The following is a 16,598-nucleotide window of genomic DNA, read 5'->3' as shown; positions in this document are numbered from 1 at the left end:
TGGGGGGGGATGGGATGGCCTGGGGTGGCGACTCCCTCCCCTCCCAGGCAACTTTTTCAGGAAAGATTTTGAAAAATGACATGCCTGGATATACATTTTGCATCATTTTGGCACTAAAGATTTAACTTAAAGTAGATGCTGTTGGGTCATTCCATGCCAAATCATCACAGAAAAGTGGACTTTTCAACCCGACCATCTCAGATTTGCATGAAATTTGGTAGGAAGTATAAGTACATGAAATTGTACTCATACACAAAATTTTAACCCTCGGCTATACACGGTATACATGCAGCAGGGTTGCAAACATGACAAAAAATGCAAAATTTTCCCTCGCATGCTCTACAAAAATAAATAACTTTGCTAATAATTGTGGTAGAATCTGCCTGTTGGTCTTATTTTAAAGCTAAAGGAACATAGTTTCTGTAAAAAAATGTTAGATTTTAAGATACTGATTTTTTTATTCCGAGGTCACACCGTGTGACCTTGAGTATCTAAAAAAATGTATCTTAAATTTTATTGGGAAAAAAATATGTAAAACAGTTAAATGCATTCTATCTTTGGTATAAATTTCATTTTGGGATGGCTTTGGGAACAGGAGTAAAAAAATTATTGATTTATGAGTCAAAATTATATCCCCTATGAAAATTTGTACACAAGTTCTAAACAGGCTGTGTACAATGTACGCATTTTACATACATTTATATGCAGTTGTGTACAAAAGCATGCATCTGTACATTGTATACAATGCAGTTAATTTCCATTCAGGATGTGCACAATGTCATTTTACATACATTTGTATAAAAATGAACACATTGTACATGTATACATTGTGTGTCCATAAAATGCATACAATGTACACATTTTACAGTGTACAGTAGTGCGATTCCCGCGTCAGCCAACCCGGGTTACAATTCTGACCGGGGTTGGCGCTAACTGCCGTTTCCACAACGATATGTAACACGGGTCAGCGCTAACCCGCGTAAGAAGAGCGTAGTGGAAACAAGGCATGAGAGTAAGATAAGGGTATGGTATGGCGAGTGTAAGCCAAGCAGCTCCAGCAGATTGTGGCACTACTCTTTCTGTCGCAAAATGGAGTATAGGACAAGGCTAATTATATCCACAATACAGTGTTCTCTTCTTCCGTCACACTCTACCAGCAAGTTGGGGAAGAGAATATGTAGTCACTAGGGATGGGCGGTTATGAGAAAAAAACCGGTGTTAGGTTAACCGGTTATTTTGAGTGATATGAGTACATGAGTATTATAACCGGATGAAAAAACCGGTTATATTCAGGTTATATAAACTAAAGCATTGCGTGTTGCATATCTTCGATTCTTAAAAAACCTACCGCATTTTTGAATTTCGTCAAGGTCGGTTGGCTGAGGTTTTCCTGCGCCTCTACCGGCCACAGAGAACATTAAAACCGGTTATTTTTGAAGCAATAGAAAAACATAGTGGCCGGTTAAAACCTAAGCGACGAGTACTCGATGGCATAACCGATGGCAGGCGGGAGAGAAATAACCGGATGAGGGAATACTCGTTGGGGAAACCTATCGCTGTGGGAAGGTTTTTATCAATGGAAAAACCTAGTGGCCGGTTAAAACCTGAACGACGAGTACTCGTTGGCATAACCGATGGCAGGTTACAGGTATAGGTTTTTTCAATGCATCTCAACTATAGTGAAAACAGTAACGAGTACTTGGTTATTCTCCGGTTATTGCAAAATAACCTGAGGAAAATAACCAAGGCGTTGGAGTAGCTATTGCGGAAGTTAAATGGATATGAAGTACATGAAATATTATATTAGTTTGCGAAAGCATGCCTGCCATGTGACCAAATTCAATAATACAAATATGAATATTGAAAATTCGGGGGGGAGCCGGTACCCTCTTATCTGTTTATACAATCAGGATCGAAAGGGTGGTAGTAAAGGATGGCTCGACGTTTGACTCTATGACCTTTGACCCCAATTATGACCTTCGGAGGTCAAAATATCAACAATACGGATCTACGAACAGCCTAACCGACTTTGGCACCCTTCAAAACCTATGGTTTGACCCCTTGGTTTTTATGATTGCCCGACTTTTAACTCTATGACCTTTGACCCCCGTGGTGACCCTCGGAGGTCAATTAGTGAATAATACGGGTATTTGGACAATACCAATGACTTGGGCACCCTACAAAACCCATGGATCGACACCTTTGTTGGTATGCTATTCCTTTTGCCACCCTTCCCAGACGGCACAGGAAGTTTTCGTACCTAAATACGAGGGTGGACAATCAAGATACAAAAATCGCGCTTATGAAGTTACTTAGAAGGTTTTGTTTCTTTATTTCCTTTAATGACGAATAAAGATGCAAGAGGACTGGCAAATTCATATGCATCGATAAAATTGTATCTCATCGATAAAACTGTATTCGGTCTGGGACTATTTTCTTACGCGGGTGGTGCCATCGTGCCATATCCTCCTAGAAAGATCACATGTCTTCACAAGCTAGCACAAGGCGTTGGAGATCGCGTCGTTTACGTAACGTCTTACCACATTTCAGGGATTTTTGTGGTTAAGTTTGTGAAAAATAGAGTGTCTGGTAATAGTGAAGTTTCCCTTATTCTTTAATTTCATTCACTGGGCTTCAGAAACGTGTTTGTGAGATATTTTTGTTAAAAATGCCTTTCGTGTGTTTATTGTCGGGATGACGTAATGGAAACTCCGGGACATGGTTCAAGGTTTTAGCTTTCCAAAAGTTCCTGAGTTGAAGAAGAAGTGCATTTGGGCGATAAGAAGAAAACATTTCACCCCTACGAAAAGCTGTGAGGTATGTACTCTTTCTCGCTGTAATTATTTGGATGTAATTTTAAGTTAGAAGTGGCTTCGGGATGTTGATGCATCAACATCCCGAATAACCGGTTTTTACCCGGTTAACCTTCTAAAAAAACCGGTTATAATTAAAACCGGTTATTTTTGCCCATCCCTAGTAGTCACGGTGTGGCAGAGAAGGGTTGACTTTCTAGTTCCATATGGATTGACTCAGATTGGCTGTAAGACGGGAGTAGGAACCATATGGTTCCTACTCCCGTCTTACAGTAAAATAAGGCCAGACAAGTTGCCAGGACCTAACATAGGCGGTACCCGAGGAACTTTGCCCCTACGATCAAGGGTTGAAAACTTTCAGGGGGTGGGTATATTCTTAAGTGAATTCCTCCCGAAAGCAACCACCCAAAAGCATTTCCGGCCGCGGCTACGCATGGTCCTCGATGGTGGCCTTGGATGAGAAAATTCTAATTCCAGAGTGGGGAGTTCTAAATAGGTAACCAGGCAAATAAATATTTCTAGACGGCCCCGAGAGTTGAAGAATTTATGTATAATTTTCCAATAAAACCATGGCGCTGAACTTGCGCGATGAAACATATCCAATAAACGCTCATCTTGGGTCGCGACAGAAAAATTTTCGATGGCAAGAAATGCACGAACAGTCTTGAAATAATATTTTTAACATAAGTATTTAAAGTCATCAGCTGTATCACCATCGAAGGATTTCATCATGTACGCATGCGTGCCTTCAGCTTGTCTTCACGTCCACGGCGTTGTCCCGAAACCGCCCATTGTAAATCTGCGTATTTGTTTCCTTGGCAACTCGAGACTGTAAGACCGGCATGACAGTGAAAATAAAACTCTGCTACTTGAGAGAGGGTTTGAGCTCGGTAAGTGTATGCCAGTGATAGCAATTATTGCAAACTTAGAAAGACGTCAACATGCTTCGTTGGGTATTCTTGTTCTCTAACCGTCTGGATAGCATGATGGCTCATCAATGCAGCTATATATTGCGTTGCTAGCGTAGACCCATGGCTATGTCGGATAATTGGTCTTTGGATTCTGTATATAATGATTCTTGCGGCTTTACGTAAGCTGCTACAAGAGCTTTTAGAAGAATCTTTGCGTAGGTATGCATGTCCACGTGCTAATTTATTCAGGGATGTCGTTATTGTCTTCCAATTCGAGAATTGTGAGAGATATAACGTAATTTCATCAACGTCCCCACATTGATATCTATTTATGCGGTTAACGTAAAATTTTCAACAGTTAATATATACATAATAGAGATTGTCGAAGTGAGTGATGAATTATCTTTGAATGTTAGCCCAACTTTCACGGTAATGAGCGCAAAAAATTGTGCGGGGAACGCGTTCAGTCGAAATAATCGTAATCATGATCTTGATAAACTATATTTTTCGATTAGCCATCCAAGGAATGTGTAAATTTCGTGTCTTTCATTCGCAGCGGTGAAGGAATAGCTTCTCATCAAAAACTCATTAAAAATATATTTTATGGTCCCTTATATTATTCATTTCCCAGTCCATAAATTATTGTTTATTCATAAATTCATACATGGACTGGGAAACTCAGTTGCATATTTCATACCTAGTTAGAGTTTCCTTTCACGTAGTGGTCAGTGCGTTATTTCACTAAAGACCTATTATGGTTTCACATTTTCAATGAAGCATTGCATTGATTCAGTTTCTTATACCAATCTCCATCTTCTGGCCTCTCTAAAACCTCTTTGTATTTTTTTAATCTCGCATAGCCTTATTTTGGCCCAGCCCGATACCTTTAAATATAAGTGAGTGATATTACGTTGTCTTTCTCACATTATCAGTTAACCTTTTCATTAGTAAATTTTTAGTCAGATAACTGTATGTAATGAAATTTTAATTTACCTTCTTCCTTTCCCTATGAAACTTAATCTTTTACTTGTCTTTATACATGTAAAGTAATAGGCCTAATTAGGCCATATGTAACACTATTCAGGGTAGTTATCATTGAGATTCAGATGTTCAGCAATTATTTTGGTTGATTTTGTTAGGGTGTATTGATCATGATTCAAAATCACCCTGTCTTCGTAGGATATCTTCTGTTCTATTCAAACTATATTCTTGTTGAATGACATGTGTAAAATGACTACAGTTTTCATTTACCTAGTCTTCCTTTCCCTTGGGCTGCATATTCATTGTGGAAAGGCCTGAGTGTTCCTATGCCCATTCTCAGCTAGCACAGATTAGCCTCATCCCTAAATACATTTATATATTCAGGGATGAGGCTAAATCTGTATGACCACCCTTATTTGTCTCAGAGAGGTTTGTATGTCTATGAGATCATACATGATGTCATTAGAGTCCATCATCGAGTCTATTAAAGGCAACATACAGACATTATATAATTATAATGTCTGTATATCTTTATGTGAGATGCCTCTGAGATATTTGACACCATATGTGGGATACTGCTGTATAAAAATATGCAATGATGAAATATAATGCAATGGATCTTTCACTATCTAAAGCCAATACCACACTAGTCTTAAAAGTAGGTTTATATTTACACTCTGTTACACATTTACATAAGTTTAAGTGTGTACTTATCAAGAAATCTGACAAAATAAAGTAGAAAATAAACAAAATGGTTGCTCAAATATTGATAAATTTTATGAAATATTCATCTTGATATGACATATATTGCTGTAGAACATGGAGCAGTCATTATACCCTCTGCGGTAAACACAAATCGTACTGTCCGAGTCCATGAAAGCCTTATCACATCATAGCAAAGATGATTGAAATTACTTATGCATGATTTTCTTTCACAAATTCGAAATCCATTATTGTTACCCAAGAAATTGATATTTGCAATTACTATTACTTTCCATTCATTCCACAATCACAGGCAATGTGTCGCTTCCATAAATGCACTTAATCCATAATATTTTGCTTTTTATGCCAAACATCTTAATATGCCTGTGCATACTGGCATAGCCCCCATCAAACCCAGGGACACAACAAGGATGATCGGGTAGCATTATAATTTTAATTATTACTGCATAGACAAAAATATACGTTTTTTTCATAAACTTCGCTGGAAGCAAAAATTTACAATGGTAAACATGACCAATGTCGTTAAACGGAGGAAGTCAGTGCCACTATGCGTCCAATTTTGGCACTGTGACAGCCCATCTCCAAATGCTTGAAATGCTGGAAAAAAGGGAAATTGAGCATGGAGGATAAGTTTATCCCCAAAATATCAGATTTCTCCAAGGATAAGGTCAAATCTGTGCTAGCTGGGCTGGAGCTGCTCTGGTGGGTGTAATTCTCAATTATTTCCTGTAGAGGTACCCATACAATATAGGTTGAAGGTTTAAAGCCAGGTGTCAGGTAGTCCATGTGATGGTGTCAAAGCAATATGTTGGTATAAAGCAATATGTTGGTATAAAGCAAGGTGTTGGTGTAAAGTAACTGTTGCAATGGACATAACGTCACCAGCTATCTGCCCAAAAACATGCAAGTTCAATCAAATGAGCCTCGGGCACTAATTACAATTTTTTATGCTTTGAAATGAATTCTTGTTTTTTTCTGCGCTTAAGCAATTTTTAAAATAAATTCTAGTGTTACAAATAATGGACTTCTGGACTTCCAGTCTTAGTACTTTGTCGTTAGCGTCAGCGTTATAAGAGTCAGGTATCCTAAATTACTGCTTCAAGGGATCCATGTTTGAAGATACAGTCGGAAATATTAGAAAAATATACTTATTAACCAGGAAGCTAAATAAATAATAACAAAATAGCAACGAAAATAAATGTTGGGGTTTATATAGCTCTCCACCCAAGTGATCACAGGTTATGATTGATCTTAATATAAGCCTTTATACTTGTTTTTATTAGAGTATTAACATGGTTCATTTCTTCTTTTGCCATTAATAAAGTCCAAATCATAATAATTTTCATAATTTCATTTTTCTAAAGGTAAATCAGCGTAGCTGTATCTACTGGTATCCTCCTATGAAACAATATTGTAGATCACTATGATTTTGTTGGCATACTGTCCTGAAATTTAGCTGCCTGTAAGGTGACCAGATGGGTGGGCAGCATTGAGAATTGGAATCTACTGATGTCTTCTCTGACACGTGGCTTTAAGCATGGCTGCACCCCATTTGCGCTCACGCCTTCCTTCACATCGTGACCCGGTAGAGTTCAGTATCCGTGGTCCAGTGGCAGTTTCTCTTGATGAAGAGCAGCTCACTAGTCCTGGCTGTTCTGTCATTGACCTTCTGTTTCCAGCTGCCACTCATGTAAGCTGAATACTCATATTTCTTGGGGCTTAAACTATCAACTGATATATCTAGTTAATATTGCTTCTATGTGAATATGTATTGCAATCAAGGGAAAAATTAAGTTTATAATAGTGCACAGCAGACTCCCGATTATCCGGCTGCGGTTTATCCTGACTGCGGGTCATCCGTGCACTAGTTCATGGTCTTTAGAAGTTTTCTGTGATCGTTATTTAAAAAAATCGAATGCAAAGGCACCAAGATATTTGCATTTAGAAAAATACAATGCTTCACCGGGCTAATCATTTCCATCAGAATCCCTTTCTTAAAGTGGAATTATTTTATCTACTTGCGGACGAAGAATATTTCAAGTTTACTTTTACGTCTGCTCGAGCATTGATTAATTGTAGAAGATTCTTCAATGGTTATTCATATGCAAATTCAGAGAAATGTTACTTACGATCTGTAATTGTGTATTTCATATCGCAAATGCGCAATTATTGCCATGGCCTCGCATGCGACCTTCAATACGACCCTAGGAAACAGGATATTTCGTCGCACTCAGGCATTTTTACGCCGTTACCAGTCAAGGCCAAACTAGTGAGGAATGGAATAGTAGAATTGAAAGCAGTTGGGGAAGTGGAAGTAGAGATAGCAAGAGTCATAGCCAAGCACTCACCAGCGTAGACAATTTGCCTTGAGTCCTGGTTTCCTATGACCGACACTGCGCGATGGCGTAATCGCGCGTCCGTTGCTTTCACGGCAGTTCCGTGCTCCTCTTTTCCAAGTATCGCGGCGCGGTATCGGTCACAGTGATTACGGATCCGCGTCCCACAGCAGTTGTATCCCAGGTAACTTGAGCGAGACGTGACTACTCGGCATGGTGCCTGTCAATGTAGGGTCCGGCGTCGCGCAGTGGTTTCGAAGCATTCTTGCAACCCACTTTTCTGAATCTGTGACCTCGCAGCCACGGGTGTTTGGTTTTCGGAAACCTGCAGATATTTCATGTAGCAGTAGGAATACTAGTACAATCACGTTATCACCACGAAAAAGATCGCGGTCGGGAAGAAAAAGCTCTTAACGATTTCGAAAAACGATCCAAAAATAAAAGGCAATGTGCGTAAGTATTAGTAGATTGTTTGAATTACGTTAATTTGAGAATTACATTAAATAAAAGTAAAGTTTGGATTATCCGTCTTTCCCAATTATTCGTGCCGTCTCTACGCATCATTAGCTCGGATAATCGGAAGTGTACTGTACTTATGCTATGGTATCATCACGTTAGTGATAATTGATGAGCTGTATGAGACATGTACTGATCTCTTTTTTCGTGAGCATGTGTTCAGTCCAGATTTAAATTATTTTATGTCAGTTCTTCTATGTTTGTAAAAAATAGGGATGTGTTGGTTCAGTTATTTGGTTTTAGTTCCACCAATTCCCAAGGTTGGAACTGGAACCAATGCCTGAACCATCACCAAAATAAATGTTGGAAAAACCAGCTGCCAGCTGAGTCAAAGGTTGCTGTGCATCCCTTGCAGAGTAATGTCAATTAAGAAACACTGTGTGGCAAATTTATTTTACTCTTCATACAACTTAATGTTTGGAAAATTCCAACTATCATTGTCAATAATCACTATGGGCCAGTTTGGCTTATGTACATGGCATGTCAACTTTTAAAAATCATTATGAATAAATAACAAAACTATTACCCTCTCTGTTTACATCTTCTTAATGTTGATTGTTACTTTTATATTTTAGCCACTTTTGGCAAGTTTCAAAGTTGGATTTTTTGAGATAATGCCTTGATTGCAAATGCAAAAATTTCCTTTTTTCTTGTTTCAAAGTCATATTTGATGAAAAATCAACATAAGCACTGGTATTAAAAAAGGCTTTGCCTTGTGATAGTCCTACAAATCAAGCTCATTTAATTCTTATAGCACTTCTCATGGCTGTAAAAAAAACTTTCCAAAGGTGACAAAATTTTGTGATTTTTTAAAAATATTGTGAAATTTATATTTCACCTTTCATTTGAATTCCAAAACTTTCATTCTAATCAGTGAAAGTAGTGTATGCTCACTCCATGTAAAGACATTGTTGGCGCAGGTTGGGTAAGAAAGAAAAACGTCCATTCTCTTTAACAATCAACGGTAGACTAAGCTTTTTATTCACACAGCTGTCAGCTGTTTTTCAATACAAACTTAGACCATATAAGTAAGTAGACCTGAAGCCTAGATTAACGTATTTACGCTGAAAATACGCATTTTGAAAAATCCTTCGTGAGATTAGAAAGAAGGCGTGGAGCAAAATCCCACGATATTTCACAAAGGGTGAAGGGAGGGGTCCACAAAAAGGCAAAATTATTTTAGAAATATTACTTATTTACTAGTAGATTAACCTAACGGTGACATTCCAAGAAAATGAATATACAGACTGTCCCAAGGGTCGTGTGCCATTTTTGACCTGTAATTTGCATCAATAAAACTTTGCATCAAGCAATATTCATGAAAATTGGCACACTTATGGGGAAAGGTCCTAAGTTTTGTTGAGTGTAAGAAAAATTCTACATTTTTGACCTCTCAATGTGGGTCCAAACAAAAAATTTGAATTTGCCTTATGGGGGTTTAAATGTAAATAAAGTCGAGATAGAAAAAAGTCTGAATTTCATTGACCAAGATGTCAATTCTTAGGTTTTCCGACCCGAGAAACCCAAAAATAGCACTTTTATTTACGAAAATTCAACTGTTGACCCAGTAAGGTCACCGTCAAGGTCATAAGGGTGTCAAAAAGAATAGCATACCAACAAAGGTGTCGATCCATGGGTTTTATAGGGTGCCTAAGTCATTGGTAGTGTCCAAACACCTGTATTATTCACTAATTGACCCCCAAGGTTAATACGGAGGTCAAAGGTTTTGACCACTGAGGTCTCAATGGGGGTCAAAGGTCATAGAGTTAAACGTCGGGCCATCATGACAACGAACGTGTCAAACCATTGGTTTTGAAGGGTGCCAAAGTCGATTAGGCAGTTCATAGATCCGCATAACAATTTATTTTGACCTCCGAAAGTCATATTGGGGGTCAAAGGTCATAGAGAAAATATGCAACGTGCTTACCCCCCCCTCCCTTCCGAAATTTTTCCATTTCCTCGCAGTATTTTCCGACAGGACTCCCTCTTAGTTTCACTTCGCATTTGATTATTTATTTCTCTAAACATCCTTTTGATTTGCCGCACAAAACTCCGTTTAAAAAGATATTGGCTATGTCCGAAAGTAAAGGTAAAGCATAAAAGAAATGCATGAATCCAGCTTTTATTTTGATTGCATCATGCAGTGTAATAAAAATTTGACGATTAAAGAGAAGTATCATAAAACGACAAAATTAATAGGATAATAAACTGAAATGTGAACATGGAGTTTTAATTGTGCTAGTCAACCATCCAACCGCAGAAATGGTTTCAATCAAAAGAATGTTTACAACGCAAAAATAGTATTTTTAAATATATTTTTTTAATGTCAACACAATTACAATTTACAAATACAAAGCATTAAAAATTAAGTTTAGAATAATTTTTTTCTTTGGGTTTTTCTTATATTTGAGTGATTTTCTTCATTACTTTTGCGGAAAATATCATGAAATTTTTCACACGAATTTGTTTCTTTAGTTTGTTTGTTTAGTTGGAAATTCATTTCACTCATTGAGTTGCTTTTAAAGTCTCAACACTTGATAAATGGTGATTTTTCTGATGCACACACTTTATTTACAGCAGTACAAAAACGCATTCAGTCGCAGCATTAGCTTGTGGTAAGGGCAAAGAATATTTCTTAATTTTAGTGCACTATTGTATGGAATATGCTTTGTTTCAAATGATGAAATATATATAACCATTTGTACTCCATCAAGATTTGTGGTGATGCCTAAGATTTTACCCTTTTCTAACCAATATATTTTTTTAAATAATGGTACCTCATTAAAAAGATCCAGATAGGTCGAAGGGTAGGAGCCAGACGAAAGGTAGTCCATGTGATGGTGTCACGTGAATAACACTGTTGGAATGGAAGTGGGAAACCCTACCAACTATCTCTTCCCTGAAAACATGGAGTACAACCAAATGAGCCTCGGAATCTCATCGCCCGGGACCCGTTCGCAGAGGGCGGGTGTCGGGCAAGGCAGCGAGGTCGTCAAGGTCCTCGGGGTCGTCAACATGCGAAATCCTTGCAGACACTTATCATCATCAGCAGCAGCATCAGCAATGAAAAAGGAAGAAAAGAAGACCAAGAAGATGGAGAAGAAGAAGTCGGCTATAAATGTAGGGACGTGGAATGTGAGGACTATGATGAGGGCGGGGAAGTTAGAAAATATCAAAAGGGAAATGGATAAAGGGAGGATAGACATCTTAGGATTATGCGAGGTGAGGTGGAGGGATGGGGGAGACTATTGGAGTGATGGGTATAGAGTTATATATAGTGGTGGGGAGGAAAGCCAGCGAGGGGTAGCTTTAGTATTAAACGGGAAGATGGGTAAGCGTGTGGTAGGCATAAACCAGGTAAGGGATAGGATTCTGGTAGTAGAAATTGAGGCGCAGCCCATAAACCTTGTGGTGGTCCAAGTTTACATGCCCACTAGCAATCATAGGGAGGAAGAAGTAGATGAGGTGTATAAACAGCTCGAGGAAATAATTAGACACCCCGTGTATGAAAAATCTGGTAGTAATGGGGGACTGGAACGCCTCAGTCGGGGAAGGCAGGGATGGAAACGAAATAGGAGATTTTGGTCTAGGAAAACGGAACGACAGGGGAGAGAAAGCAGCAGAATTTTGTAGGAGAAACAAATTATTTATCACAAACACGTGGTTCAATCATCATAAAGGGCAAAGGTACACGTGGAAAAGTCCAGGGGATATAGGCAGATATCAAATAGACTACATTATGGTAAGACAGAGGTTTAGGAATAGTGTGAAAAACTCGCGCAGCTTCCCTGCAGCGGATGCGGATTCGGACCACAATCTAGTGCTCATGAAATGCAACGTAAGATTCAAAAGACTTACGAAAGTTAGGAAGGCGAAGAAATGGAACGTAGAAGCCCTGAAGGGGAGTGTGAGGAGAGAATATCAGGAACCAGTGGACACCAGTATGCGGGACATTGATAGTTCTAAGACTGTTGAGGAAAGATGGGATAATATTAAAACGAGAATAGTCAAAGCGGCGGAGAAGTCAATTGGTTACGTTGACAGTAGAAGGATAAAGAAGCCGTGGGTAACGGAGAACATGATAAGGGAAATGGAGGAGAGGAGGAAGTGGAAGAACGTGGACACAGAACAGGGAAAAAGAATGTATAGGGAACTGAATAATCGATTACGACGTGAAACTAAGAGGGCAAGGGAGGCTTGGTGGAAAAGACAGTGTGAGGAAATGGAAAATTTCCAGAAGGATGGAGAAGTAGGTGGGTATGGAGAAGAATGGAGAGGGTGAAATGGACGGAGAGGAAAAGGAACGACGAAGTGCTAGATATGGTTGGCGAGGAGAGGCAGCTTTTAGATGAGATACGGAGGAGACAGAAGGTATGGATGGAGTTAGTGCTTAGCGGTGAGGGGATGTTGAAAATGGTGTTGGAGGGTGGAATGTTGGGGAAACTAGGGAGGGGAAGGAAAAGAATAGGATTTTTAGATAGATTCAAAGAGAGTAGGCCTTACAGTGAATTAAAGAAGGTAGTGCTGGAAGGAAAGGGAGGCTCCCAGATCGCTTCTGGAATACTCCATGGAAACCTACCTTAATTGGTAGAATACTATAATAATACATAATTTAAAAGATCATTTTTGGAAATAATATTACTTGGAAAATTTTATGCACATGGATCGAATGATTTTAGAACATCTTTCCAATTAAGTTCTTGTTTTAATGTAATCCAATGAAAATGTTCAATATAATTTTAATATATCGTCCACTCTTCTAAATAATCTTTGCAGTTACTATAGAAATTTTTAATGTGATTCGAATAGATATTGAATAGATTTGTGCAGATATCATGATCATGATATCTGCACGAATGAAGTGGGTGCAATAAATCATGATAATGATTTATTGCACCCACTTCGAGCTCACTTATGCTCTTACCAATGGTTAATTGAAGAAAATTACTCTCTGTCCGCTTTTGATTCAGATATTTTTAACTTCATTCGCTACTTTTGATTACCAAAATTTTATCACCTTTAATAACTTCAATAGCATTTTGAAAAAGAGGTGATTGATTGTGTATAGACTCTAGCTAAATTTGAAAATTCTTTTTCAAAACTCTCTTCTAAAATTCTAGTTTCAATTCAAATTCTAATTCATAGTGTGGTATAATTTAAAAATTCTGTCTACAGCTGACTAAAAAGGTAACTAGTGCGTTTTACAGTAACCAAGTATTTTCTGATATTCAACTTCCGCAGTTTCACAAAATTCATTCAGCATTTGAACACGCACAGTGTAATGTAGAAATAAAAAATATTTTAACTACAATATTTTCCACATCTGCGGGCAACAAACCAGCAGCTGTTTGAACGGCGTTATGTATCATGTGCGATGCAAAACCATTTTGATAACTTGTGATGTACAGATCTTAGATATGAAGGGTGATTATGAAAAATAGCATAGAAAGACATCCTTCTGCTAATGCTAGTTTCTTTTTTTCGTCTCCATAAGTTGTTTTTTGCTGAAAATGTCTGTATTTTGGAGGAAGATGCAGCAGTATTTAAATATCTTTTATGTTCTTGGGTGCATCTCCAAATGCTTCGAAATATCATTCCTACCGCCGTGCAAGATAAAAAATTATCCGTTACATTACACACATTTGACTAAGTAATTGCTTCTTGTTTTTTTTTAATAAAATGAGGTTCACTTCTTAGATCATCTTTGAATTAGCATCCTACTTTGTTACGCATTATGACAAAAATCTAAAAAATTAAATTATGTCGTAAATTGTTTAAAAAAATTAGAGATGTGCGAATAGTATCCGCGAATACTCGAATACCTCGAATACTAGAAAGTATTCGATATTCGAGGTTTCGAATAGTTATGCGAAAAGTACCGCCTCGAATACCTCGAATACTTTGAATTTCGCGTCATACACTGTCGCACGCACGTCGTTGGTAGTTGACTCGGAAAAATGTAGAGAACTGTAGTCATTTAGTGCTCGCGGTGCCGTTTTACGCAAGTTGACGAATTACATCAAATTCGTGGATTTTAGCGGTGAAAAGAGTTCGACGAGGGGAACCGAAAATGCTCGGGTGAAAAAATCTGAAAATCCCCGATTCCCCCCACCAGGAGAACCTCAGTGCCATGGGAGAAGACCCCTGCTTCGAAAAAAATATCGAGTTACGATAACAAAAAAAACGTGTTTCACGCCCTCCCCCCTTTTCTCACCCACTGACCTTTTTCTGGCTACCTGCTTCGAAGTTCCCCATTTCTGGAGGTCAACTGCTGTGTGAGTACCGTGGGATACTTACATTAGCGCATTTCCCAAGATCCGGTATCCCTCTCCACTCAGCACTAGCCCCCCCTCTGAGGCTTTCCTCTTCTTCGAAATAAAAAAAAGGTCACAGCCCGCGCAGGGATCATATTACGAAGACCTTAGCTTCGAAAAAATACCAAGTTACACGAGAACAATAGAAACTTGTTTCGGGCCCTCCCTTTTCTCCCCCACTGACCTTTTTTTTCCTACTAGCTTCGAAGTTCCCCATTTCTGTGGAGGTCAACCTCTGCATGAGTCATCTATTAGCACAAAAGGTGTCTAAGAATGACTTTCGTCAATTGATGTTACACCTTTATTGAATTGAAATATTAGTAACGTGCGCGTAATTTCAAAAAGAATAAGACCAAACACGACATATTTCTGAGTTTATTTAAGCATTTTATGCAAAGAAATAAATGTCAAAATACGACGGAGACTTAGCATTCTGGCGAAACTCAATATCCTCGCAACTGAGCTTCTGGGAAGTTGATGCGGTATTTTTTTCGAAAACATATATCAAGTTACAATTTATGAGTTATGCTATAAATCTCTTTTGTCACAGTCGAAGGGATATTTTCTCAGGATATTGGGTTTTTCCCCCGCTAGAAATTCAAATTCATCTGCTTATCTCGTGAGAACTTCCAAAGATGGACTGAAAATAATTGAAGAAAATCCGGTGGAGAAGCACCTGTATTTTGCAAAACGCCTCAGATTGTCAGCTAGCACTTGGCAGCAGGAGTGGGGGTAAAGCGATGTTAGTTGAATTAATTATATGCCCAATTGTTTCCATAAAATTAAAATATTCATTAATCAGCTAAATTCCTGTTCGAATCCTTTGAAGTAAATCAAAATTACTCCCCAAAATCTTGTGTTGCCTGCTGCATAGGCAACCGAGTCAAACATTCCAGCATTCATCATTTAGTATTCGAGGTATTCGAAATTCGAGGTATTCAAATATTCGAGCAATGATTTAATATTCGAATTCGATATTCGAATTCGAGAAATCTGCTATTCGACCCATCTCTAAAAAAAATTAATTGAAAACTCTGTAAGTACATATGTACCTACAACATCACATGAAAATATTTAATAAGTTATTTAATAAATTAAATATAATTGATTGTTATAAAGCAAATGTATTTTTAAAATTATTTTAATCCAATCCTCTCTTTCTTTCTAATTATAAATATGTTAATAGGTATTATTTATTCCCAGAATTTTCCGTAGCGTACGTAAATCGTTGGTGTCACTTGCAAGGCCGGCGCTAGACCTTTTTCCACCATCGCAAAATGTAAATAACACGAGAGCTGTCTGCCAAATAAAAAATTATGCATTTATGAAATAACTAAATTACTTACCTAAATCATCTGAATGCTGATTTGTTGACATCCCTTTTTTAATAGCACTAGCACGTAGTTCAATTTGCATCGCATAAGTGACCGTCAAAAAAATTACTATATGCGAAGGCGTTGCCGCATTGCTTCGTGGCCAGCCGGCAAATTCTTTACACCATGACCCTTTTCCTCTCTAAAATTCTCCAATTTTTGTGTAAGATTTCATGTTTTTATAACAATGTTCCGAATGATGCTAGATCGCTAACGAGATAAGAAAAAAATCTGCGGAAGTTTACAAAGGGCTCTCTCTTCATTTTACTGCCACAATATGTTTTCGTCGCTGCCAATGCCAAAAAATGCCATTGTTCATTAATTGTAAGTTCACCAATCCAACCATGGCTGAGAGAATACTTCTTGTACAGAACACAATAAATATTGGTACTTTTAACTGAAAAATTGCGAAGAAAATGGTCAAAATACCGCAGTGATACAGTGAATCCCCATTCGTAGCCATGCACTACAACGATGTGCTTCCCAACCGTGACGTCACGTCGCTTTAAAAGTGGGCGGGGAAGGAAGGGAGCGGAGGGGAGATGTTGGCCACACGGCGAGCCATGGGTAGGGGTGGGGAATCGCGCGTCTACTTGCTTATATGGTCTATGAATACAAAAATCTAGTAGTG

The 16,598-nt window shown here is 38.3% G+C and overlaps 1 protein-coding gene across 2 annotated transcripts in view; it reads left to right on the top strand.

Annotated features, from left to right (window-relative positions):
- Positions 1 to 3,571: 3,571 nt before the first annotated feature.
- The window catches only part of LOC124171394 (nicolin-1-like), a 93,160-nt gene continuing 80,133 nt past the window's right edge, over positions 3,572 to 16,598 (top strand). For both annotated transcript variants that reach the window (XM_046550568.1, XM_046550567.1), the window contains exons 1-2: positions 3,572 to 3,703; positions 6,793 to 7,118. In XM_046550568.1, the coding sequence (XP_046406524.1) occupies positions 6,966 to 7,118 (153 nt within the window). In that variant the 5' untranslated portion in view covers positions 3,572 to 3,703; positions 6,793 to 6,965. The remainder of the gene's footprint in view (positions 3,704 to 6,792; positions 7,119 to 16,598) is intronic.

This window comes from Ischnura elegans, chromosome X (genome assembly GCF_921293095.1).
Source record: "Ischnura elegans chromosome X, ioIscEleg1.1, whole genome shotgun sequence".
NCBI lineage: Eukaryota > Metazoa > Arthropoda > Insecta > Odonata > Coenagrionidae > Ischnura > Ischnura elegans.
Note: the sequence above shows the minus strand (reverse complement) of the source record. Positions and strands in the feature narration are given on the sequence as shown.